The sequence below is a fragment of the Diospyros lotus genome, chromosome 8, assembly GCF_014633365.1.
Source record: "Diospyros lotus cultivar Yz01 chromosome 8, ASM1463336v1, whole genome shotgun sequence".
NCBI lineage: Eukaryota > Viridiplantae > Streptophyta > Magnoliopsida > Ericales > Ebenaceae > Diospyros > Diospyros lotus.
In genome coordinates, this window is record NC_068345.1 from 31,712,815 (window position 1) to 31,738,289 (window position 25,475).

The 25,475-nt window shown below is 36.8% G+C and overlaps 3 protein-coding genes across 3 annotated transcripts; all 3 read left to right on the forward strand.

Moving 5' to 3' along the window:
• The first annotated feature begins 2,654 nt into the window (after positions 1-2,654).
• Positions 2,655-4,994, forward strand: LOC127807088 (pentatricopeptide repeat-containing protein At1g20300, mitochondrial). Its single transcript, XM_052344701.1, has one exon. The coding sequence runs from the start codon at positions 2,689-2,691 to the stop codon at positions 4,318-4,320; it is 1,632 nt and encodes a 543-aa protein (XP_052200661.1). The 5' UTR covers positions 2,655-2,688; the 3' UTR covers positions 4,321-4,994.
• A 2,579-nt stretch (positions 4,995-7,573) lies between these two features.
• LOC127807394 (DNA-directed RNA polymerase II subunit RPB1) lies at positions 7,574-17,105 on the forward strand. Its single transcript, XM_052345208.1, has 14 exons — positions 7,574-7,935; positions 8,065-8,328; positions 9,038-9,337; positions 9,439-9,597; positions 9,855-10,016; positions 10,104-10,324; positions 10,410-10,551; positions 10,662-10,997; positions 11,108-11,394; positions 11,508-11,766; positions 11,847-14,950; positions 15,190-15,261; positions 16,188-16,244; positions 16,384-17,105. The coding sequence occupies exons 1-14, from the start codon at positions 7,852-7,854 to the stop codon at positions 16,484-16,486; spliced, it is 5,550 nt and encodes a 1,849-aa protein (XP_052201168.1). The 5' UTR covers positions 7,574-7,851; the 3' UTR covers positions 16,487-17,105.
• A 5,615-nt stretch (positions 17,106-22,720) lies between these two features.
• LOC127807276 (uncharacterized protein At1g76070) lies at positions 22,721-23,925 on the forward strand. The gene has a single exon (XM_052344990.1). The coding sequence runs from the start codon at positions 22,938-22,940 to the stop codon at positions 23,688-23,690; it is 753 nt and encodes a 250-aa protein (XP_052200950.1). The 5' UTR covers positions 22,721-22,937; the 3' UTR covers positions 23,691-23,925.
• Positions 23,926-25,475: the final 1,550 nt, after the last annotated feature.

Here is a 25,475-nt window from a genome sequence, read left to right on the forward strand (position 1 = left end):
CCCTGACATACTTAATCCCTCGAATGCCCCACTGTAACACCCGTTCACCTGGTCTAATGTTAATCCCTCGAGTGCACCGTCGTGACACCCGTTCACCTGGTTTAACATTGTTCCCTCGAGTACCCCAGTGTGACACCCGTTCACCTGGATTAACATTGTCCCTTTCTCAAGTAGACCCCAACCCATCCAACACAGAAAACAACATTGACACGAATATCAATACCCCGATGATATGAAAATCACTCGCCATGCACCGACTCTTTTGTAAGTAAAAACAGTTGATGTAATAAATCACATGTACAATATGCAAAAGATGACGTAAATACATAAGTGAAACGCTTTCGCAGAACAACCCAAGATCCGGAGGGTAAAATCGCTCACTAGAACTGGTTCCAATTACGTGTAACCCAAGTTCGGGAGGGTAACACCGCCCACCTAAACCCACTACACACCTTCCAACATATTTTCAAAATAAGGTAAAGACAGGATCAGACCACTCACCTCGAATGTATTTAGATTGCCTTGATCCTCGTGCACGGCCTCGATTTACGTGCCAAACCCCAAATACTTAAACTTGTGCTCAACCTCTAGCCAAGATACTTCCTAAATATCATATTTAATTGAGGAAGTATTAAAATCCATTTTCCTCAATTTTTCCTTAATTTTCTCTATTTTCTCCCAATTTTCTCCTTGATAATTCCAAAATAATGATTTCCTCAAACATTTTCCAAAATGTTTCAACATGATAAATCCTCAAATAAATTGACAAAAATACTGGAAGAAGAATACCAAAATGCCCCTATCACACGCGCCCTCACGCGCCTGGCGCGTGGAAGCCGGCGCGTGCAGCCACGCGCGTCGTCTTCTTCCTCAAGACCGGTCACCGGCAGTTGCTCCGATGGCTGCAAAATCGATACCCCCTTGAAGCTCTTGAAGAATCGATCCCAATGGCACCAAAATCAGGCCGAAAACTCGCCGGAAAAAGCCCAAAAATGGCAGTTGCAGGCGGCTCGCGGCGGTCCGCCACCAACCCTCGGCCGAGCTTCAATCGGCCTCTACACTTGACGAAAATGCTTTTAAAGCCTCCCAAAATCTTCCTTGATGCCTCGTGACCAAAAGCCCCTTATTCACTCTCCCGAAACCATTCAAAAACTCGATCGATTTGAAGCCCAAAAATCAAAACCCGCGGCCTCCTTTTATACTCGAAATCCGACCAAAATCCGGCCAATCACTGGCCACAACTTGGCCTACAAGCAACCCACCGCCGTATACGACCTCCCCTAGCTCCTCCCCGACCGTCCCATCGCCGGATTCGGCCTCCACGTGTGAAGATTTGCGGCGGCCATTTTGCTGCGTTCACACTATGCCATTTTTCATTTTTTTGCACTTTGACCCCCATAATTTCTTCTAATCCCATTTTAGCCTTTCCCATCCACCCCTGAACTATCCAATATCACCATTAAGGCCTACAAGATTTACATTATTCATTTTATCTTTGAAATTTCTGAAAAATAATCGTTTTGACCTCTCTCGGGCAAAATTAGAAAACTGCACTTAGGCCCGATTGGTCAAATTGACCTTAAATCCATTTGATTCAACCCGAAATCGCTTAAGGGTTGTTCTACACATTAAATACTAGTCCTTGACGCGCTCCGTTGATCTTCTAGACATTTCCTACGTCGATCCGGTTTTCTCAGCCCGGTCGACAACTGTACCGAAAACTGTTCCCGATCCCACTTCTTTCATCACTAAAAATCATAATTCGAATCACTTGTCGATATTGTACAATTTTCTTTAGCTATCTAAGGTCCGGGTTACTCCTTCCGACTGATTTACTCATCTAAAACTGCGTTAGTGTGTCATATAGCCTTATTCTTTCGATAATTCCGATTATACCCTTCATTAAATATTATTTATACTCTTAATAATTTCTCGAGTATTACATAATATATGAAAATAGTAAAAAAATTATTTAAGTTGAATTTTACTTCTACCTTAATTGAAGGAATTACTTTCTATTTATAATGATTAAGAATCTCAACGAATAGATATTAGAATCTTTCAAGATTTTTTGTTATAAATCTTTCAAAAAAAATTCAAAGATTACTTAACATATTATTAAAACTACAAAAAGTTCTTGAGAAAGTCTCAAGAATATCGAAGAGTAATTTTTTAGAGAATTTCTCAATAACTGTTAGTCTCATGAGCTTCTGGTATTAAGTTTGCCCTCATTATATATAATAATGATAATTTTTAAAATTTGTATAATTAATATACCCATTAAGGTTAATATTTTTAGTAATTTTTCTTGTTCATTTTCATTTTGACTTTTACAAGAAAGAAATTTGAGATAGCTTGTACTTAATTTTTTTGATGATTTGAATTATTTGGAAAGGAATTTTACGTGATTTAAAAATATATTTAAACTTTTTTATAATGTAATTCTTTGTTCAAAAACTTTATCTAAAATATTTTGTAACTAATAAAAGTGTTTAAAGAAAATCAGAAAAATTTATAAAAAATATTTCTAAATTATAAAAAAAACTACGTACAAATAGCTAAAAAACACAATCAACTGTAAGCGATGTTTGAATTATTTTGATGAAAAACAGAGACGCTGGTGACTTGTAGTTATATATATATATATATATATATATATCCAGTTGGTGTTGGTGGAAGAGGCCTCCAATGGCAATCATCAAATCAGATCTACGCCGCCTATACCTTCCTCCTCGTCTCGCTTTCCTCTCCAGCCCTAGCTTCTTCAAGTCCTACTGCTCTTCTTCCTCAACTTCAGAAGATCACGAGTCCGACGTCGTAAAAGATGAGGAAACGCCGCCACTCACCACCCCTGCCGTCGAGTTGTCTCAATCAGAAACCCTACTTGCAGACAAACTCCACGCCCTAATCAAAGGCCACCATCGCAAAAACCCTAACCCCAATCCCAACCCCGTCCCTCTGACCCCCAACTTCACCATCCCGTCTCTCTCCTTCGACTTCTCAAAAGCTGGCGCCGCCTCCTCCGAACCGCTCTCCCCAGCCGTCTTCCTCCGGGTGGTGGAGAAATGCGGCGGCGTCCGCCACGGCATCCCCTTCCTGCAAACGCTCGCCTTTTTCAACTGGGCCAAGAGTCGCGACGGGTTCGGTACCTCCCCCGAACCCTACAACGAGATGGTCGACCTCGCCGGGAAGGTCCGACAATTCGACATTGCTTGGCATTTGATCGATTTGATGAAAACAGGAAACGTACAGATTACAATCGACACTTTCTCTATTCTTATTCGGCGCTATGTGCGCGCCGGATTGGCCTCGGAGGCCGTTCACGCGTTTAATCGAATGGAAGATTACGGCTGCAAACCGGACCTAATTGCGTTCTCCGTCTTGATTAGCATTCTTTGTAAGAAGAGAAGAGCATCCGAAGCCCAGTCATTCTTTGATGGCTTGAAAGATAAAATTGTTCCCGATGTGGTTGTTTACACTAACTTAGTTCGTGGATGGTGCCGAGCTGGTAATATCTCCGAAGCTGAGAGGGTGTTTCGTGAAATGAAGATGGCTGGCATCAAGCCAAATGTGTATACTTACAGCATCGTAATAGATGCGTTGTGTAGATGTGGGCAGATTAGTCGTGCCCACGATGTGTTTGCTGAAATGCTCGATACAGGGTGCGAGCCGAACTCTGTAACTTTCAACAATCTGATGAGGGTACATGTGAAGGCTGGCCGGACTGAAAAGGTCTTGCAAGTGTATAATCAGATGAAGAAGCTTTCTTGCCCTGCTGACACAATAACATATAATTTTCTCATAGAAAGCCATTGTAAAGATGGCAATCGCGAGGAAGCAATTAAGGTGCTTAATACGATGGTTAAGAAGGGGTGTGCTCCTAACGCGCATACCTTCAATCCGATCTTTAGGTGCATCTCCTCGAACTCCCGAGATGTCAATGCTGCTCATAGGATGCATGCCCGGATGAAGCAGTTGGAATGTAAGCCCAACACGGTGACATATAACATTCTGATGCGGATGTTTGTTGATTCAAAATCAACTGACATGGTCCTCAAGCTTAAGAAAGAAATGGATGATGGTGAAATTGAGCCGAACATCAATACTTACCGGGTTTTGATCTCGCTGTTCTGTGCAATTGGGCACTGGAACAATGCCTATAAGTTCTTCAGAGAGATGATTGAGGAGAAGTGTTTAAAACCAAGTCAAACAGATTATGAAATGGTCTTGCAAGTGCTGAGGAAGGCAGGACAGATAAAGAAGCATGAGGAACTGGTAGAGAAAATGGTGGATAGGGGATTTGTTGCTCGTCCAATATAAATGGAGTATGATCCATTTTTGCATCTATGACTTCGGTCTTGTAATCCTCACTCCATCCCTTATGAAGTTGTCTTGTGGCGAATTTGATTATGCTTGCTTGGACTGCATTTTTAGAAATTTCATGTACCAGTTTGGAATAATCTCTGTTTAGAGGAACAACGCCTGTAAGTTCTTCGTATAGATATCTGATTGAGGAGAAGTGTCTAAGACCAATCAGACAGATAATGGAATGGTTTTGCAACTGGCCAAGTGCTGAGGAAGGCAGAAGCGTGAGGAACTAAACTGGTAGAGAAAACGGTGAATGGAGGATTTGTTACTCGTTCAGTATTAACATAATCCACTATGATCCCTTTTGGCATCGATGAACTGGGTCTTGGTAATCCACGTTCCAACTCTCACTGGCAAACACACTGAGGTTGCCTCATATCGAATTTGATTGGGTGCTCGCTAGAAGTTAACAGTTTTGGGTTGTATTTTTGAAATTTCATGTACCAGTTTGGAATAGTTTACTTTTGTTAGGGTTTCAAGTATTTGCTACTGTTTGCGGTTGGATGTTGATCTGGTTCTGTAACTATGGGGATCATAAACTTTGTGGTTTGATGCGTAAAGCTCCAATCCTGTGATTGCAGAGTGATCCATCGACAACGGCAGGGATATTATATTGATCTTTTACCTTCCTTGAGTCAAAGTCAATGAATTAGAAGACGCTTGCTGGTGGGTTAACACTGATGAATGTTCAATTATGATCCCATGTAATCACGGTGCCCCAAATCATGAGTTGCACATGCTCACAGCTTCACAGTCCGAACTAAGAGAGAGGGGAGAGGAGGGGGGAAGGGGCAGTGAAGCCATTGCCATGACATAATGGACGCTCGTCCCGCCATACTTCTTCTATTTTGTTTTTATCTTGTTTTTGCTACTTTTCTTTTTCAACAATTTGGGCATAATCTTGGATTTACCTCCCTCTCCATACAAATTTCCTTTATGTCCCCACAGCTCCTTGCGAACCAATTTTTGCATAATTTTATTTCTTTTTTTTTCCCCCCCATAGTTTTAGTGATCTAGTAGAATTAAAATTCTGATAATTTCATTTAGAATAAATTATTAAAAATTAAATTGATTTTTTAACTTCAACTTATGATCTCAAAGTTATTAAACTTAACATAATATCATCACTACAATAAAATTTATATTCATTTAAAATTTGAATAAAAAGAAAAAAAATTACACGCGACACCTTGCCATTTTCTCTATCTTTAATTAGATTGAAAATAAGTTTAATTTAATTTTAATACAATGAACGATGTCAGAAGTAGATGGGGGTGTCCTCCCAATCTTGGGTTAGTTTCAAATAAATAATAAAAAAAAAAATGATATGGGATGTCCATATATAAGACCCAAAGTTTAAGGGATATAGAATTAATTTATTTTAATAAATTTTGTTACTTTCTTTTTATAACTTTACACTTGATGTAAATGAATTGATTTTAGTTTTTATATCAAGAATGGTACAGCTAACTATATATCTATTATTGTTATTTTTTAAATAATTTTTCTCTAGGGTATGCATACACGCTAACAAATGAAAGAGCGAATAAATTAAGGAATAGAAACATTATGTGTCAATATGCTCTTCACCGATTAAGCTTTATAAAAATCCTCCACCAGCAACCCATGGATTTGATTGGAGGAGAAATCAAATATGATAACAATGGAAATACGAAAACCAACACCAATGACATAACCTTTAGTTCTTCTAATGAGGTATTTGATGAGTTACAATAATAGAAATATTTTTATTTTTTCGACAAGTTGTAGCATCAAACATTTTTTTCTCTTCAACTTATGTTTTCTTGGTGACAAAGAATTTTAAAATAACCATTCTCAATAAATTTTAATATTAGACATATCTTTTCTTTTTATTTTTGATAAATTATTATCAGTGACAACTAAAATTGATTATAAAGTTAAATAAGTCAAATTCTATTGTCATCGATGATGGATTTTGATAGCTAAAACACAACATTGGCGATGAGATGATTTATTTATTTATTTTTATATGTTTTTAAAATCTAATTTAATATAATTAGTTAGAGTTATTTAGATTAATTTAATTTAATTATGACCAATTACCATTGTTACTAACTAATGGATAAGATTGTTTCCAAATAAAAAGATAAAATCTTAGAGAGAAAATAAATTATAAAAACTTTTAATCTTAAAAATAATTTTAAATCACAAAAGATCTTTATCTATCTATTTTTTTTATATGAGCAAAAATCTCATTTTAGTATTATAAAACTCCTCTAATAAAATTATTTTTTAAAATACATTTTATAAATTTATTTAACACAAAATTAATTATTTAATAATATTCAAAAGCATGACTTTTTATATCAGATAGAAATTAACTTGAAACAAAATTTTACATTATATCCAAATTTATCTCCGCTTAAATGTTTCCAAAAAATTTTATGTTCTCTTTACTGTTTTCAAGTCATTTTTAGTTTTTAATTTTCTAAAATAATGAAAATGCGTTATCTATACTATTTTTAAAAATAAAAAAAAAATTATAAAAAAAATTCAAAACAATAAAAAATTGTTTTGAGTGTTTTCATCTAAAACAAACTCAAAACTCAAAATACATTTATTTATTTATATTTTATTATTATAATAAAAAATATTACAAAATTAATTAACTTTAAAATGTATATATATTTTTAATAATTTATAAATATTAAATATTTTTAATTTACTGAATAATCAAATTTATTGACTAAAATATTATTAAAAAAATATTTTTAAAATTTTAAAAAGAACGTATTTTCTAATTTTCTTTTAAATTTTTTGTTTTAAAAAATAATTTTTCAAAATGACAAATAGAACGTGTTTTTAATTTTTTAAAAATAAATTATTAAAATAAAAAATTTAAAATAAATTTAAAATTTAAAATTTAAAATTAAAAATTAAAAAATAAAAAATAAAGAGAACTTAAATTTTAATCACTGAATATATTATTTTATTTATACCTTCCTAATATGATTATTAACCATCCTTTAATACAAAATTACAGATAATGCAATACCTCGAAGGAAGGAATTAACAGTGTGGCAGCGATGTCATTAAAGTCGGCTCAACCCATAGAGGGGTAGTTTCGGCGTTTCATCTCCTCGCTTGCTGCCCAAGGATCTATCCACTCTAGGGCACCAATTGGATGACCCCTCTCCGCCTATAAATATACTTCACATCTCCTCTTCTCTTCGCTTTGCATCCTCTCGTTCTCTCACATTTGGGACAGAGAGAGAGAGGAAGAGATCAATTCTCTGGTGGGCGATTAGCTCTTAGTTTCAGAAAAACATCAAAACTAACCGTTAACAGTGGAAACCCTAAAACGTTAGTGAAAGAGAAGGAAAAAAATTGCGAATTTGTCGTGGTTTGGATGAAAATTAATCCAAGATTGCACCGACTCTAACCCTAGCTGGTCTTCTTCATATTTGTTCCGGTTGAGTGGTTCAGCGATCTGCGGTAACGATGGATATTCGATTTCCGTACTCCCCGGCGGAGGTCGCCAAAGTTCGGGTTGTCCAGTTTGGCATTCTCAGCCCCGATGAGATCGTAAAATCTTTCTTTCTCTACTATCTTCTGCTGCTTAACAATTTTCGTGTTTGGTTGTTGAGAAATTGCACAAGATCAAGGCCAAGAGTACTGATTCTTTGATACTGTGTTTGTATCGGTGTTTGGCAGAGGCAAATGTCGGTTGTGCAGATCGAGCACAGCGAGACGACGGAGCGAGGGAAGCCAAAGCCTGCCGGGCTCAGCGACCCTCGGTTGGGTACGATTGACCGGAAGATGAAGTGCGAGACTTGCATGGCTAACATGGCCGAGTGTCCTGGCCATTTTGGGCACCTCGAGCTTGCCAAACCCATGTTCCATATAGGGTTTTTGAAGACTGTTCTCAGTATTATGCGATGTGTTTGCTTCAATTGCTCTAAAATCCTCGCTGATGAGGTAGGTTGTATCCTTCAATTAGTTCATCGCCTGATTCTAGGTTTACAACCCTAGTTCTTGTCGAGTTGTTCTGTTTTTGTTTGGCTTCTGGGTTATGTTGGTGTGTTGTTCCAATTGGCGGTGGGAACGTGGATATGAAATTCTTGATTAATTGATTGGGAGTTCATCTTTATTTGTTAACAAACTTGTCTAAAATTGGTAGTGGCTCCAGTATTCTGAATTCTTCTTGTGAGGTGTGACAATACCGGCTGAGGAATTGATTACTTGTGGTTCTGATTACCTAGAGGGTGATACTGTGATGGATTTCAAATCAGAATTGTTTTAAGTTCTAAAAGATGGCAATCATGGCATCAGACAATGCTTGCAGTGCTGAGTTGTTAGGTCACTTACTTGACATGTATGCATATGCTATATTACGTTTAAGAGGATGCAATGTGAGAATCTTACCGGTGATATAACCAAAATGTTGGTTCTTTAATGTAGATCATAAAAAGCCACATAATGTAACGCACACAGGCCAAGTGTACTATATGTACTGACATGTATCTTAATTTCATTTGTATATTTGGTCATTGTCAATCATCTTTGTATTTACTCCACATTTTCATGTCACATTGACATTTTCTTAATTATTTCCCTTAATTTTGCCCATATCTCTAAGCGTATGTCATTGGAGCCTTTGTTTCTAATTCAGTTCTTATATTTGTAGGAGGACTCCAAATTTAAACAAGCTCAGAAAATTAGAAACCCCAAAAATAGACTTAAAAAAATATTGGATGCCTGCAAAAGCAAAACCAAATGTGAAGGTGGTGATGAAATTGACACCCAAGGTCAAGATTCTGATGAACCTGTTAAGAAGAGTCGAGGGGGTTGTGGTGCTCAGCAGCCAAAGATCACTATTGAAGGTATGAAAATGATTGCTGAATACAAGATTCAGAAGAAGAAGACTGATGACCCTGAGCAGCTTCCTGAACCCGTTGAGAGGAAACAGCAGCTCTCTGCTGAAAGGGTAGCTTCATCAACATAATGCTTCTAGCTGTATATGTTTTCCCTTCACAGTTTTTAGCTTGTCAAGACTGATCATGTGGATGTCACATGACATTTCTGCAGGTTCTAAATGTCCTCAAGCGCATAAGTGATGAAGATTGCTTGTTGTTGGGCTTGAATCCCAAGTATGCCCGTCCAGATTGGATGATTCTGCAAGTCCTTCCAATACCGCCACCTCCAGTGAGACCTTCTGTGATGATGGATACTTCTGCAAGGAGCGAGGCAAGTCTTTTGTTATTCTTTTTCTCTCATATTCCTTTCTACGAGTAAATCTCCTTCCAAAATCTAGTATTTGTTCTATTGGAATCAACCCGGTGCAGTTTTAGTACGGTCATAACAATTGCTAATTTGGTTATGCCTGATGCCTATTGGCTTATTTAGATGGAAAATATGATGCTAATAGTGAGTGCTGAAATGTATTCTACACATTTAAAGCTCAAATTTAGTACCTTGACCTCTACCCCCATCTCTTGGAGCAGGATGATTTAACCCATCAGTTGGCTATGATCATTAGACATAATGAAAACCTGAGGAGACAAGAGAGAAATGGGGCTCCTGCACACATAATTTCTGAGTTTGCACAGTTGTTGCAGTTCCATGTTGCTACATATTTTGACAACGAGCTTCCGGGTCAGCCAAGAGTATGTTCACTTATTAATGCTCTCATGTGTGTATAATTTTATGAAATGGTTACTGCAGGCTCACTTCAATATTTGCTTACCTTTCAGGCTACACAGCGATCTGGCCGCCCAATCAAATCTATATGCAGTAGGCTTAAGGCTAAGGAGGGACGTATTAGGGGTAATTTGATGGGTAAACGTGTGGATTTCTCAGCTCGTACAGTCATCACCCCAGATCCAACCATCAACATTGATGAATTGGGTGTGCCATGGAGTATCGCGTTAAACTTGACGTATCCAGAAACTGTCACCCCTTATAATATTGAAAGGTCTGGGATGTTCTGGAGATTTTACTCAGTTCTGCTTTCAATGGGCCTGTACCATTTTAACTAAATCTTATATCTTCCTGGTTAGGCTGAAGGAGCTTGTTGAGTATGGCCCACATCCTCCTCCTGGGAAAACTGGAGCTAAGTATATAATCAGAGAAGACGGTCAGAGGCTTGATCTTCGTTACTTGAAGAAAAGCAGTGACCATCATCTTGAGCTTGGATACAAGGCAAACAGGCTTTTATGTTTTGAATTATATTGTCTATTCTTATTTTTTTCTTTTCTTTTCTTTTTTCCTTTTTTACGTTGCAGCTTGAATATGCCCCGTCTTAAGTGCAGGTGGAGCGACACCTAATTGATGGAGACTTTGTTCTCTTCAATAGACAACCAAGTCTGCATAAGATGTCTATCATGGGGCACAGGATAAAGATCATGCCATACTCAACATTCCGTTTGAATTTATCTGTGACATCCCCATACAATGCGGACTTTGATGGAGATGAGATGAATATGCATGTGCCTCAATCTTTTGAAACAAGAGCAGAGGTCTTGGAGTTAATGATGGTACCTAAGTGTATTGTCTCACCTCAATCCAATAGGCCAGTTATGGGCATTGTGCAGGACACTCTTTTAGGTTGCCGCAAGATAACAAAGAGAGATACATTTATTGAGAAGGTAATTTTGTTTTTTATTATGGTAATTGCTTCAAGTTTGCCATTATGCTTAAATGTTACTCTACTCAAGTTCCATTGTTTTAATTCTAGTCCATTATGTTGTATCTGCAGGATGTCTTCATGAACATTTTGATGTGGTGGGAGGATTTTGATGGAAAGATACCAGCGCCTGCAATTTTGAAGCCTAGACCTCTTTGGACGGGAAAGCAAGTGTTTAATCTTATTATTCCAAAGCAGATAAACCTCTTGAGGACATCAGCTTGGCACTCTGAAACTGAGAAGGGACCTATAACTCCAGGAGACACTCAAGTTCGAATAGAAAAAGGAGAAGTGCTCTCAGGCACCCTTTGCAAGAAAACCCTTGGCACATCTACAGGAAGTCTTATCCATGTTATCTGGTAATGCTGGCCAAAAATTGTAAAAAGAAAAAAAAAATTGAAAGAGTCTATGGATGCTTTACATCTGCTCTATTTAAAGCATGACTTGCAGACCTTTATGTTTGCACATACAGGGAGGAAGTTGGTCCTGATGCTGCTCGCAAATTCCTGGGGCATACCCAGTGGCTTGTTAACTATTGGCTACTACAGAATGGTTTTAGCATTGGTATTGGAGATACAATTGCAGATGCTTCAACTATGGAAAAAATTAATGAAACTATTTCTAAAGCCAAGAATGAGGTGAAAGATCTTATTAAGGCTGCGCAAGATAAGCAGTTGGAGGCTGAGCCTGGCCGGACTATGATGGAATCATTTGAGAACAGAGTGAACCAGGTGGAGAAACTATATGAATACCTATTAAAAGGACTTAACATCTTCATCTTAATTTTATTAACACACGGTTTCCTGTTCAGGTGCTCAACAAGGCTCGTGATGATGCTGGAAGTAGTGCTCAGAAGAGCTTAGCTGAGAGTAACAATCTGAAGGCAATGGTCACAGCAGGGTCAAAGGGAAGTTTTATTAATATATCACAGATGACTGCTTGTGTGGGACAACAGAATGTTGAAGGCAAGCGTATCCCATTTGGCTTCATAGATCGTACCCTTCCCCATTTCACGAAAGATGACTATGGACCCGAAAGTCGTGGGTTCGTGGAGAACTCTTACCTACGAGGTTTGACCCCTCAAGAGTTCTTTTTTCATGCTATGGGTGGTAGAGAAGGTTTGATTGATACGGCGGTTAAAACTTCTGAGACTGGATATATCCAGAGGCGACTAGTGAAAGCTATGGAAGATATTATGGTCAAATATGATGGTACAGTTAGGAACTCATTGGGAGATGTTATACAGTTTCTATATGGAGAAGATGGTATGGATGCAGTTTGGATTGAATCTCAGAAGCTGGATTCTCTTAAAATGAGGAAGTCAGAGTTTGATAAGGTGTTCAAGTATGAAATTGATGATGAGAACTGGAACCCAAGCTATATGTTGCCAGAACATGTGGAGGATCTTAAAACAATTCGGGAGTTCCGCAATGTGTTTGATGCTGAGGTTCAGAAACTTGAAGCAGATCGATTCCAGCTTGGAAAAGAAATTGCTACAACTGGTGACAACTCTTGGCCTATGCCTGTGAATCTCAAACGGCTTATCTGGAATGCACAGAAGACATTTAAGGTTGACTTGAGAAGACCTTCTGATATGCACCCAATGGAGATTGTGGAAGCTGTCGATAAGCTTCAGGAGAGACTCAAGGTTGTCCCTGGTGAGGATTTGCTGAGCATGGAAGCACAGAAAAATGCCACCACATTCTTCAACATTCTTCTCCGAAGCACATTTTCTAGTAAGAGGGTGTTGAAAGAGTATAGGCTTACCCGTGAAGCATTTGAGTGGGTTATTGGTGAGATAGAATCACGATTTTTGCAGTCACTTGTGGCTCCTGGAGAAATGATTGGATGTGTTGCTGCCCAGTCTATTGGTGAGCCTGCCACTCAGATGACTCTAAACACCTTCCACTATGCTGGTGTGAGTGCAAAAAATGTCACTCTTGGAGTACCTAGATTGAGGGAAATTATTAATGTGGCCAAAAAAATCAAAACCCCTTCTCTGTCTGTCTACTTGAAGCCTGAAGTCAGCAGGACAAAAGAAAAGGCCAAGAATGTCCAGTGTGCTCTGGAATACACTACATTACGCAGTGTAACACAGGCTACTGAAGTGTGGTATGATCCAGACCCAATGAGCACAATCATTGAAGAGGATGTTGATTTTGTCAAGTCTTATTATGAAATGCCAGATGAAGAAATTGCCCCGGAGAAAATTTCTCCATGGTTACTCCGTATAGAGTTGAATCGTGAGATGATGGTTGATAAGAAGCTGAGCATGGCTGACATTGCGGAGAAGATCAATCTTGAGTTTGATGATGATTTGACCTGCATTTTCAATGATGATAATGCTGAAAAATTGATCCTCCGCATCCGTATCATGAATGATGAAGCTCCTAAAGGGGAGTTGCAGGATGAATCTGCAGAAGATGATGTTTTCCTCAAAAAGATTGAAAGCAACATGCTGACAGAAATGGCCCTTCGCGGCATCCCCGATATTAACAAGGTGTTCATCAAATCTGGTAAAGTGAATAAATTTGATGATAATGAAGGATTCAAGCCTGAGAATGAGTGGATGCTTGACACGGAAGGTGTCAACCTCTTGGCTGTTATGTGCCATGAAGATGTTGATGCTAGGAGGACAACTAGCAATCATTTGATTGAAATCATTGAAGTTCTGGGAATAGAAGCAGTTCGTCGGTCCTTGCTGGATGAGTTACGAGTTGTCATATCTTTTGATGGATCATATGTAAATTACAGGCACCTGGCTATATTGTGTGACACTATGACTTACCGAGGTCACTTGATGGCCATCACTCGCCATGGTATTAATCGAAATGACACTGGACCGCTGATGAGATGTTCATTTGAGGAAACAGTGGATATTCTTCTTGATGCTGCTGTGTATGCCGAAACAGATTACCTTAGGGGTGTAACTGAAAATATTATGCTGGGTCAACTTGCGCCAATCGGTACCGGAGATTGTGCCCTTTATCTAAATGAACAGATGCTGCAGCAAGCTATTGATATCCAGCTTCCTAGTTACATGGAAGGTTTGGACTTTGGCATGACTCCTGCCCGTTCGCCGATTTCAGGGACCCCTTTTCATGACGGGATGATGTCACCTAATTATTTGCTAAGCCCAAATCTCCGTCTTTCACCTGTTACAGATGCCCAGTTTTCTCCATATGTTGGTGGGATGGGCTTCTCTCCTACATCGTCTCCTGGTTACAGCCCTTCTTCTCCAGGATATAGTCCCTCATCACCTGGATATAGCCCGACTTCCCCTGGGTACAGCCCAACTTCCCCTGGGTATAGTCCAACTTCACCTGGTTACAGCCCCACCTCCCCAACATATAGTCCAAGCTCTCCAGGATATAGTCCTACGAGCCCTACATATTCTCCTACAAGTCCATCCTACTCCCCCACATCACCTAGTTATAGTCCAACTTCTCCTAGTTACAGCCCTACTTCTCCCAGTTACAGCCCTACATCTCCCAGTTACAGCCCCACCTCTCCAAGCTACAGCCCCACTTCTCCGGCTTACAGCCCGACATCTCCTGCATACAGCCCAACCTCTCCTGCGTACAGCCCAACGTCACCATCTTACAGCCCGACCTCACCCTCCTACAGCCCGACCTCGCCATCTTACAGCCCAACCTCACCATCATATAGCCCAACCTCACCCTCCTACAGTCCAACTTCTCCATCATATAGCCCCACCTCTCCTGCCTATAGCCCAACTTCTCCAGGTTACAGTCCAACTTCACCTAGCTACAGTCCAACTTCTCCAAGCTACAGCCCCACATCCCCAAGTTACAATCCTTCATCAGCAAAATACAGCCCGTCTCTTGCTTACTCCCCTAGCAGTCCAAGACTATCACCATCTAGTCCGTACAGTCCAACATCACCTAATTACAGGTAAATGATGGCCTCTTTATGTTTGGAGTAAAATTTCTGCTTTGATTTCATTACCAAGTTGGTTTTACTAGGGTAGAAAGCCTACTGTTTGGCTATCACATGTGGGACACCTGCACTGGGTTCTCTCCTCTTATTCTTGGCTGCATATCTTAGATTTGGATTGATGTTGGAATGGTGTCTTACCAAATCTTGAACTATATCTTTTAATATTATACCCTTTTTTTTTTTCTATTTTACAGTCCGACATCACCATCATATTCACCAACATCTCCATCATACTCCCCATCGAGTCCAACATACAGTCCCAGCAGGTAAATTATCTGTCATGTTGGTAATTTTTGGTTATGGCCAATGTATTTGTTCTTATCCGTGGAATAGCATAATCAAATTAAGTGTTTAATGTTCTTGATGTGATTTGAAGTTATGTCCTTATCATTTTTGCCTAGAGCATGTTGCCTTAATGAGACCTTTAATGCTCTGGGGGGAATTAAAAACAATTTATTTAAAAAGGGCGTTTAGGTGCACAAAGTTCCCCACCTTTCCAGGGTTGGGAGATGGTTGTATGTGTATGTAGCCTTTCTCTCTTGCTGTTTTGCAATGACATTGTTTCCAGAACTCAAATCCATGACCTTCCAATCACACAAAGGAACAACCTTATCACCCTTGGGAATTAAAGCTGTTATAGGATGAAATGTTTTCTCAGTACTCACATTGCGTACAAGCAATTTCTGATTCTTTGGGTAACATTATTCATCTTCTTTTAGTAGCTATAAGCTTGCAGTGGTTAAGCTTTGCTAACCCCGTGGCTAAAATGGGTTTTGCTTGTCCGGCTTCTTGATGTTGGCATGTGATGTATAGTGGGAATTTTATTTAGAAAAATTTCCTTGTAATATTCTTCCCCAGAATGTTTTGTTGAGTTCTTGAAGCCACAAAGTATTACGTTACGCAGTGTTGAAATCTGAGACTGATGTCAGCATTTGATGTATGGTGGGAATTCTGAGGAAAATTTTCCGTGTAATATTCTTCCCCAGAATGTTTTATTGAGTTCTGTTAAGTCAGAAAAGTATTACATTGCGCAGTGTTGAAATCTGAGACTATGCTATTGCTTCATCGCTAGAATTTACGTTTATTCACCCGTGTGCCCATAATGCATGAGTTCTTTAAGCTTTTTGATGATTGGGTTCCTTTAGAAGTGTCTGGTCCTTGAATGATTCTCTCTTATGTCCCAATATTGCAGCCCTTATAGCAAGTCTGGTGTTAGCCCAGATTATAGTCCAAGTTCACCACAATACAGGTAAATTGTTGACTTCCCCAACTTGGTTCAGTATATTTTTTCCCTCCATTTTCATTTTCTAACCTTGGAATTTCAAAGTTGGTTTTAGATCACAACCCAATGGCTCTTTCTTACCCTTTTTTTGAAATGCTTGCCACAGTCCAAGTGCTGGGTACTCGCCGAGTGCACCAGGATACTCACCATCATCTACAAGCCAGTACACTCCACAGATGAGCAACAAGGACAACGGGAGTAAACGCTAGGTTGTAATATTCCTCCCAACCCTCTTGACATCTTGAAAGAATGTGCTGAAGAGGCGGTTTGGATCCGGGACCTTGCGGGCTACCATCTCTGGAAATTAGGGTGGAAGTCTTTGTAGTCAAGCCTGCCTGTCATCAGCTTCTCTGCTGGCAAGGAAGTCGTCCGTTCAGTACCCGGAAAATGCAGTGTTAATAGGAAGTTGTAGAATACTGCTGTAGTTTTAGTATCGAGACAAAGCCCCAAAATCCTTGGTATTTATGGTTACTCTTGAGTTTAACCGTTTTGCAAACTTTATATGTATATGTAGTTCGGATTGTCACCGCTATAATCGTGTCTTTGTAACTTACTTTGGTAGAACTGCAAAAGTTGATTGTTCCTCGAGTCTATTATGGAAGGCCTTGTCAAGCTTGGCTGGCTTATACCTTTTCTGTAGACTATTATTTAAAGAAAAACTCATTATAAACCGAAAGGGCACAAAATAGAAAAGGTCATAGGATTAGTAGAATCAATCCCAATTGTCTCTTTGTATGGTTTGTTTGATTCAGACTGTAATGACAGATGACAATAGCAATGATGATGCAATGCTTTGCGCGTGCCCTCCTGCCTGGTTCTTTTTATTGATTTCTTGGGTTAATTTCTTTTGGATAAGCATTTTATGTAAATTTTCTAGACCATAGTTTTCTGAAAGAAAATTGTATCTCCTAGCAACATGCCCATTGTTTAGTCAATAAAAATCTGAAAATAATTTATAAACCTAATTTTAGGTTTAGGTAATTCAACTAGCTCTCATGGCCAAACCTAAATTTTGGTTAAGCCATAAACCAAGTTTGCCTTTGACCACTGCAGTATAAAGGAGAAGGAAATAAAATGAATGAAGGATGCCAAAATTTTCAAAAGTGAAGGGTTATTATTGTTTTCTTTTTTCAGTTTCACCCATAAACTTTGTTAATGTTATTTTTTGGTATATATAAAAAGTCTACAACTAAAAAGTATAGAAAATTTGAATCCGTGAGGTAACCTTATGCTTGCCATAAAAGTTAGATCTAATCAAGAATTTAGATTGGTCCAATTCTATAAGAATTCAGTAACCGAATCATTTTTAACAGTTCCGAAAAATAAGAACCGTAATCAAACCATTACATATATAAAACCAAATCATGATCAATCCATCGCATTGGACTGGTTTCGGTTCTATCCAATTAATATTTAGCTTCAAAATATTTTCGTAAAATATGAAATTGCAAACAAATTTGTTAATTAAAATAAACCCATAACTTCGTTAATGCTTCAAATCTTGAAGTAAAAGTAGAACAAAATAATTCATAGACTATCTTACCAAATTAGATTACATCGACCATTTAGTATAGCAATAGCGCATAAAAGTCTAGAAATAAAAGAGTTCATGAATAACAATAACTAACAACAAAAAAGAAATAAACAAAAACTAACGGATTAAAATTGTAAGTAATAATATATTTATGTGTATGTATATATATATAAAAAAAATTATAATATATATACAAGTATAACATCGATTCCGGTTCGGTTCGAACCACGGTTTAAAAAGAAAAATCAGTAATCAAATCAAATATATCGATTCTTAATTTTTTAGAATCAGAACCTAACCGTTGAACCATAAAACCAATCCAAAAGACACGATTCGATTCGGTTTGGTTTGGTTCACCTGATTTTCGAATATTTTTTGACACCCCTAGTTAGATCCACAATGAGCCATCAATATAATGTTCTTATACATAGTATAGAAATATAAGAGTAACTTTGCATATTTTCTTGCCTCAATTAAAGTGAGACAAAGATTGATGCAAGAGATTAATATAATTTTAAATAGAGTGTTTTAATTTTAAAATATCACAAAGATGAATTTAAAAAATAAATTTAGATTTCAAGTTTAGATAATTCGGTATAAATATAATTATGGTATTATGTTATTATATTGATGCATTATCACAATTTAATTATAATGACATTTATTTACAATTAAAATACATTAATATAACATATAAATAGCTTCTAATTCTTATTTGGTATTTTGAAAAATATCCCAGATTCAGTCGTGGGCAGATTCAAAGACTACACTAGTTGGTATGGTTAATTGTTCTCCTTAGCATGCATGAATATATAGTTTATATAAAAATCATTGGTAAAAAGATAAAAATGTCCTTGACTTCAAGTTGAATTTATTGTGGCCCTCAACTTTTAATTTCAAACTTATTGTGCCCTTCAACTTTCAATTTTATAGCAATTACACCTATGATCTAGTAAACATAGTGCATGAGTTATATGCACGGTTGAGGAGTGTGGAGGTAGCATTTATCATCTTCTTCTTCCTTATTCCTCGTGTTGGCGACCTTTCGTCTTCCTTGACCTAATTGACCTCTCGCCTTCTTCATTGTCAATTGACCTTTTTTTCTTCTTTGTCATTGATCAACCCTAGTTCTTATCTTCTCTCCACCACCAACCATGACATCACCTTCCTCGCCGTTGAATTGATAGTGGCACCAAGCAATCGGACTTTGTGTTTGTGAATTGACGATAATATTAAGCAAACAAAGTTGTGAATCGACGACAGCAAGTACTGTCGGGGGTCTTAGTTGTCTTCACCTTCCTCTTCTGTAAGGCCAAGCTCGCCGACTTCAATCTTTGCCACGTCGTCTATTGTCGGCCCTACCTCTTCTTTTGCAACATCGAGACATGTGGCTTTTTCTCATTGGCTTGGTCAATAAGGGGCACACGTCAGACTGCGGGTGTAACTCACACGCTATACTTATTGAACTCAAATGTGTGATTGTTATAAAATTAAAAGTTGAGAGACACAATATATTTAAAATTAAAAATTAAATAACATAATAGATTCAACTTCAAGGGGGTCAAACGAACTTTTACTTAAAGTTGGGAGACATTTTATGCCTTCTAACAAAAATCATATATACTTAAACGTCACACGTGAATGTTAGGTGGTGTTCTCTTTGTATTTCAGTTTTGTATTTTGAGTTTTGTGTTTTGAGTGTCTGTTTTGAAATTTTTGAAAATACGATTTTTTTGTCATTCTGAAAAATTATTTCTTAATACAAAAAAACTAGAAAACGCATTTGCTTTGAAATTTTAAAAATGATTTTTTTTTGTTATTATGATATTTTATTTAATGAATTTAATTTAAAATAAACTATAAACATTTATTAGTAAATTATAAATTTAATTCAAATATTTTAAATTAAAAAATAAAATTTAAATAAAATAAAATAAAAAAATTAACAATCTTAAAAATATCATTAAAAAAATTAATACAAACAAAACATATCACATATTCAATTTAATATTTAAATGAAATAAAACAAAAAAAATAAATAACAAAAAATAAAAAAAAACCAAATAAGAGAAGTGCAACCCATCTTCTTTCTTCTTCCATCTAGGGTTATACGCAACCCATCTTCCATCATCTTCCGTCGCCGTCGCCGTCGCCTTTTCCTTTCACTGCTGGCCGCTTCTATTTCTCCTTATCATCATCGTCGATCGCCCCATCTCCTTCCTCACCTATCATTGCGGCGGCTGACTTTCTCATCATTGTTTATCGCCCCATCTCCTTCCTCAACTAGTCGGCCATGGTAGTCAGTGGCGGGCGAGGAGGAGTTGACGACAGTGGTGGTAGGTGAAGAGGAGTTGGCGATAGTGGTGGTGGGCGAGGAGGAGTCGACGACAATGAAGGCGGGCAAGAAGAAGTCGGTGACAATGGTGGAGGATGAAGGAGAAGAAAGGAGAGGAGAGAGAGAGCACGCGTTGCCTTGCGAGTGCGAGAATGGGTTTGGGAGTCGATTGGAGGGGGTGGGGGGAGGTTTCGTGTTTTGAGATTGTTTTCTGTTTTCAGTGAGTTTTCATTGAAAACACTCAAAATAACAAAATGTTGTTTTGGGTTTCCTTTATAAAAATTTTAATTATTTTTGAAAACATGTTTTCAAAAATAACAAAAAAGAAATTTTTTTTAGTGTTTTAAAAAATTAAAAATAGAAAACAGCTCCAAAAGGCCAAAGAAAAGAGGCCCTTAATGTCTTGGGATAATTGGTAGCTTAGCTTGAATTGACAATGGATGGATTTCGGAGCCCTGTCAGCCGGCAGGCAGCATAAATGTCAAATTGATCGGTGGGGTCCAAAAAAGAGGTTGGCAGTTGCATTCATGATGTCACAAATTAATTTTATTTCTTACTATCCAAATTTTACACCAAAGACTTGACAACTAAAGTCTGTAGCCACCCAATAAGCTTAAGGAGTGAATCGCCTGAAGCTAGAATACAACTATATATATATATATATATAATAAACATATTTTATTTATATTATTTAATCATTACGACCTTATTAGCATAGGCATAGTAGATAATTAAGACCTTAGCGTAGCCGCCAAAATTAATACAGCTTGATCCATCGCAGCCGCAGCAATATTTGAAAGATTACACTTTTTTTTTTTTTGTACATGATGTATGGTTTCTAAATTGAATAATACAATTCTGAATTCCTCAGCCGTAAGGGTTTGACCTTTTCCAAGTCCAACTCCATGTACTCACTAATAATAATGACGGCAGCATATATATATATATATATATAGCCAACCAATTTGTAATCTTCTTTTGCACTTCTAAAAGGTGTTTTATGGTCTTAGCTAGCTAGGAAACTGTTTGGCTACCTTCAAACAGAATTGTCAATAATTGAATATTAAATTCCTTTAAGAATTAAATATCAAATAAAGCACTCTACTTTAATTATTAGAGTTAAATTAGATCAAATTAGCTATCATATTTTTAAAAAAATATAAATTATAAGTGCGTGGAATAATTCTTTGAATTTTAATTTGTAATTGTATAGGTTTTATTTTGATTAAAAATACAATTGGTGCTGATAATAGAAACTAATAAAATATCGTTGAATGAATGGTGTTAAAAAAATATCCATCATAATGACTAATTAATTAATGTAACCCTAAATCTAAGAAGAAATTAGTAACTTAATTGACACTTTTTAAAATACAGTACCTAATTTAGCATTGAGTCTGAAAGTACATATAGAGATTAATTTATTTGATCCATCTTTTTAAAACTACTATTTATTATTAATATTTAATAAAACTATTTAATTATTATTAAAAATAAAGTACCACAAATTAATTTACTTTATCTGAAAAGACGATGCATTAACATTACCCTCGATCGATCTTCTAATTTGGATTCGAGGGGGCTTACTTCCAATGAAGGTTAGTATATTCTTTTGAGTGTAAAAAGGAAGTTAAAAAATTTGAGGTTTATATATGGGTTCAAAATAACAACTTATATATATTAAAAATGTAAATACAATATTATAACATCAAACCATATATAATTTTAATATTAAAATTCATATTACAAAATTATATATGAGATAGTGATAACAATTTAAATATATAATTTATAAGAGTAGTGGTCGTACATATATAGATATAATATAATAATAATTATATAGTAAAAGGAAAGCGTTATATATTCTAATTAAGTACAAATTAAATAGAAGAATATTAATATGCCAATAAAATTCTGAAAAATATAAGTTATTTTAATTAATAATAATGGTGATCTATTTAATTAAAGTAACAGAATTCATATATAATTGTCATCTTATCATAAATAAAAAGTTAAAGTTAATTCAAGTACTCTCTCTAACAATTAATAATCAAAATCACATAATAAAAAATCAATTGGGGCCGGGGGCATATGTATATATATGGTTGAATATTAATAAATATTTCCTAGCTAGCTGTTTATGGTCTGTCTGTCATATGTATATGCAAGTCATTTTCTAATTAATTCAATTTAGATGCATGTTAATCACATGAATCAAATGGGTACTTTTGATCTTATCCCCTAGCTAGCTAGCCTCCAGATATATATATATATATATACTAATTAACCTGCCCTGCCAAATTAGTCAATATATTTTAGGGTTTATGGTTATCAGAATTAATTCACATTTTGGATTACATAATAATAATAATTCTGTAATAATATTAATAGTCTCTCTGTTGGGTTAAAATACGAGTCCTAAGACGGCAGCTGCTTGTTTTGGACTTTGAATGGATGGAAACATAAATGCTGGCCGCAGCAGCGATCCACGAAACCATCCATCAAATCAAGCATCTGTACGTATCCCTCCAATATTAAATTCGGCTGAGCAATCAAGGCTTGCCCCAGTCATCAACCTCTCCTCCTCTGACTCTCTCTCTCTCTCTCTCTCTCTCTCTCTGAAAAGGTCCATTTGAAATCCTCACATTGTTTCCGTCTCCTTGCAATTTATCTTTCTTCTGAATATATATATATATACGTATATATATCTAGAGAGAGAGAGAGAGAGAGAGAATTGGAGAAGATTGAACATACACTGTTGTTGATCAAGATCAAGAATCAAGATTTAGCTATGGAGAAACCAGCAAGCAAGGCCAAGAACAAGTTCTTGAAGCTGCTACCCAAAGCAGTTGCAGCCGTCAATTTCCAGAACCATCCTTTCAGCCCAACCAGGGACAAGAGACAAGATCACGTCGCAAACAGGCTCAAGACCCACTTCGGGAAAGGGTTTTCCGGCCCCATCATATCGATCATTCCGGCGGAAGCTCGCCGGAAGCCCAAGAACTCCGGCTTCGAAGCCCAGGAACCCACTTCGCCGAAGGTCTCCTGCATGGGCCAGATCAAGCATAAGAAGAAGAAGAAGATCAAGAAAGATAAGCACGTGCCTCTGCCTAAAGATTGCAAGCCCGTCGATTCGAAGAAGAAGCTGATGAAGTTTCCGAGTTTTTTCGCCGGAGGGAAGCCGCCGGCCGCGAGAACGAAATCGGTTCCTTCTGGGGATAACAGCGCCTCCTTGTCGGATAATAGAGCGCCGCCATTGGGGCAGATGAGGCGGTTCGCGAGCGGCCGTGAATCGCTGGGCGGCTTTGATTGGACGGCTCAGGTTGCTCCGGAGGAGGGGGACCACCGGGAGAGTTCTTCCGACGAAGAGAGTGAAGGAGAAGAGAGGGAGGTCATTATTCCTTTCTCTGCACCAATCCTAATCGGCGGCCCCGGCCCCTGCTCCGGCGCCGGAGATGGAGTGGCTTTGGAGCCAAGGAAAGAGATCAATCTATGGAAGAGAAGAACCATGGCCCAACCAAGGCCTCTTCAACTTCGCCATTAATTAAAGTTTCCTGCTTTAAGATCTCTTCTTTTTGCTTTAAGATCATTTCTATGGTTTAGAAACAGATTTTTCCTTTTCTTTTTTTTGTTCAATATTCATAGTAATCTCTTGTGATTGTAATTTTCTCTTCCTTTTTTCCTATCTTCCCCAAATCCACAGCTGTGATTGTAAATGAGATGGTGGGTCGTAGATGTTGTTCTTGTTCTTGATATACTACACAACTTTTCTTGTTTAATTATTTTGTTCATTTTCCAACAAGTTTGTGGGGTTTCCTTTCCAATGAAGTGTTTGATCCAACAACCACTCAATTAATTCACTATTTCTGATTAATTAATTTACTCCAAGAAAATTTCAAACTCCACAACCAACTAGAGTTCCACTGGCATCTAGCAAGATGTTAATTATAAGTATTCTTGTGAACCCAAATACATGGCTGTTGGCCACATAATAGATACCCAGTTTCAAGGGAGAGTTTCACTGGCCACTTAATATTTTAGCGATGTAATCTTTAATGATGGAGAGACCCTCTCATTAAATCTATCGCTAAAAAATTTAGTAACGAATTTTGATATTTTAACAATAAATCACTAAAATTCTAATTTTTTATATTATTATTTTTTGTAGTGCGAGTTAAGTAAAATCAAACAAGACAAACCTCCCCCCCACCCCCCCTTGTCCATATGAAAAGAAGGCCAAGAGTAGGGTCGGGAATAAGTCGAGCTGAGCCGAACTAGGCCCAATTCGAGATCAACTCGATTAATTTTAGCTTGACTCATAGCTCGATTCGAGCTCGATATGAGCTGATTTTCTTAGTTTGAGTTCGGCTCAATAATGACTACAAGCTGGCTCAGCTCGGCTCAAAATTGACTATTATTTTACTATTATGTATATATATATTTAAATAATATATGCGATATATATAATATATATTTAAATAATATATTTATAAAATTATTAAGTATTTATTTATATTATTGAGTATTAAGTAATAAATATTTTTTTATTTAATAAATTTATAAAATTAATATATATATATATATAAGTATATCGAGCTAGCTCGTGAGCTAAATGAGTCGAGCTAATGGTAGTTCAAACTCGGCTCATTTACTAAATAAGCCAAATATTTGAATTCAAACTTGGCTCATTTATATCATGAGCTAGCTCATGAGTAGCTCGGCTCATTGCTAGTCCTAGCCAAGAGGTTCATTCTCTCTTTGTCTATACCTAAATCGCTAGATTTATACTTAGAAACTTAATAGTTACACTCAAACTAACACTTGACTCATGATTAATGGGAATGAAACTGCCTCTTTTTAGAAGTTCAGATATTAAATTGGTTCAATTTTTTATTCATATGAAAATTTGAATTATTTTCAAATTTGAACTCCTGATCAATAAATTTTTATTCATATGAAAATTTGGATTATTTTTAATTGATTTGAAAATCAAATCGGTTAGATGTTCAGATATTAAATTATTTTTATTCATATTAAATTGGATTATTTGAAAATCAAATCAAATTTGTAATTGATTTGAAAATAACTTTATATTTTATTTTTATTTTTTTCTCTATAAAAAAATTTGCAAATATTTGTTTCTTATTTCATAGCTAAATAACCAAAGCACGCCAACTAGGCCTGACCAGTTCAGTTTGAATTATGAGCCAAACTGGAATTGTTCTTTTAAAAACTGAATTAAAATTGAAACCGAAACCAAAGCTGGAACTAGTTTAAATCGTTAAAAAATAAATTAAATAAATATATAATATAATACACAATAACTAGT

Coding starts and splice junctions, on each gene's coding strand:
- LOC127807088 (XM_052344701.1), top strand. CDS start 2,689: ATGGCAATCATCAAATCAGATCTACGCCGCCTATACCTTCCTCCTCGT.
- LOC127807394 (XM_052345208.1), top strand. CDS start 7,852: ATGGATATTCGATTTCCGTACTCCCCGGCGGAGGTCGCCAAAGTTCGG. Junction 10,017..10,103: donor AGCTTCCGGGTCAGCCAAGA/GTATGTTCACTT, acceptor CTTACCTTTCAG/GCTACACAGCGATCTGGCCG. Junction 11,395..11,507: donor AGTCTTATCCATGTTATCTG/GTAATGCTGGCC, acceptor TTGCACATACAG/GGAGGAAGTTGGTCCTGATG.
- LOC127807276 (XM_052344990.1), top strand. CDS start 22,938: ATGGAGAAACCAGCAAGCAAGGCCAAGAACAAGTTCTTGAAGCTGCTA.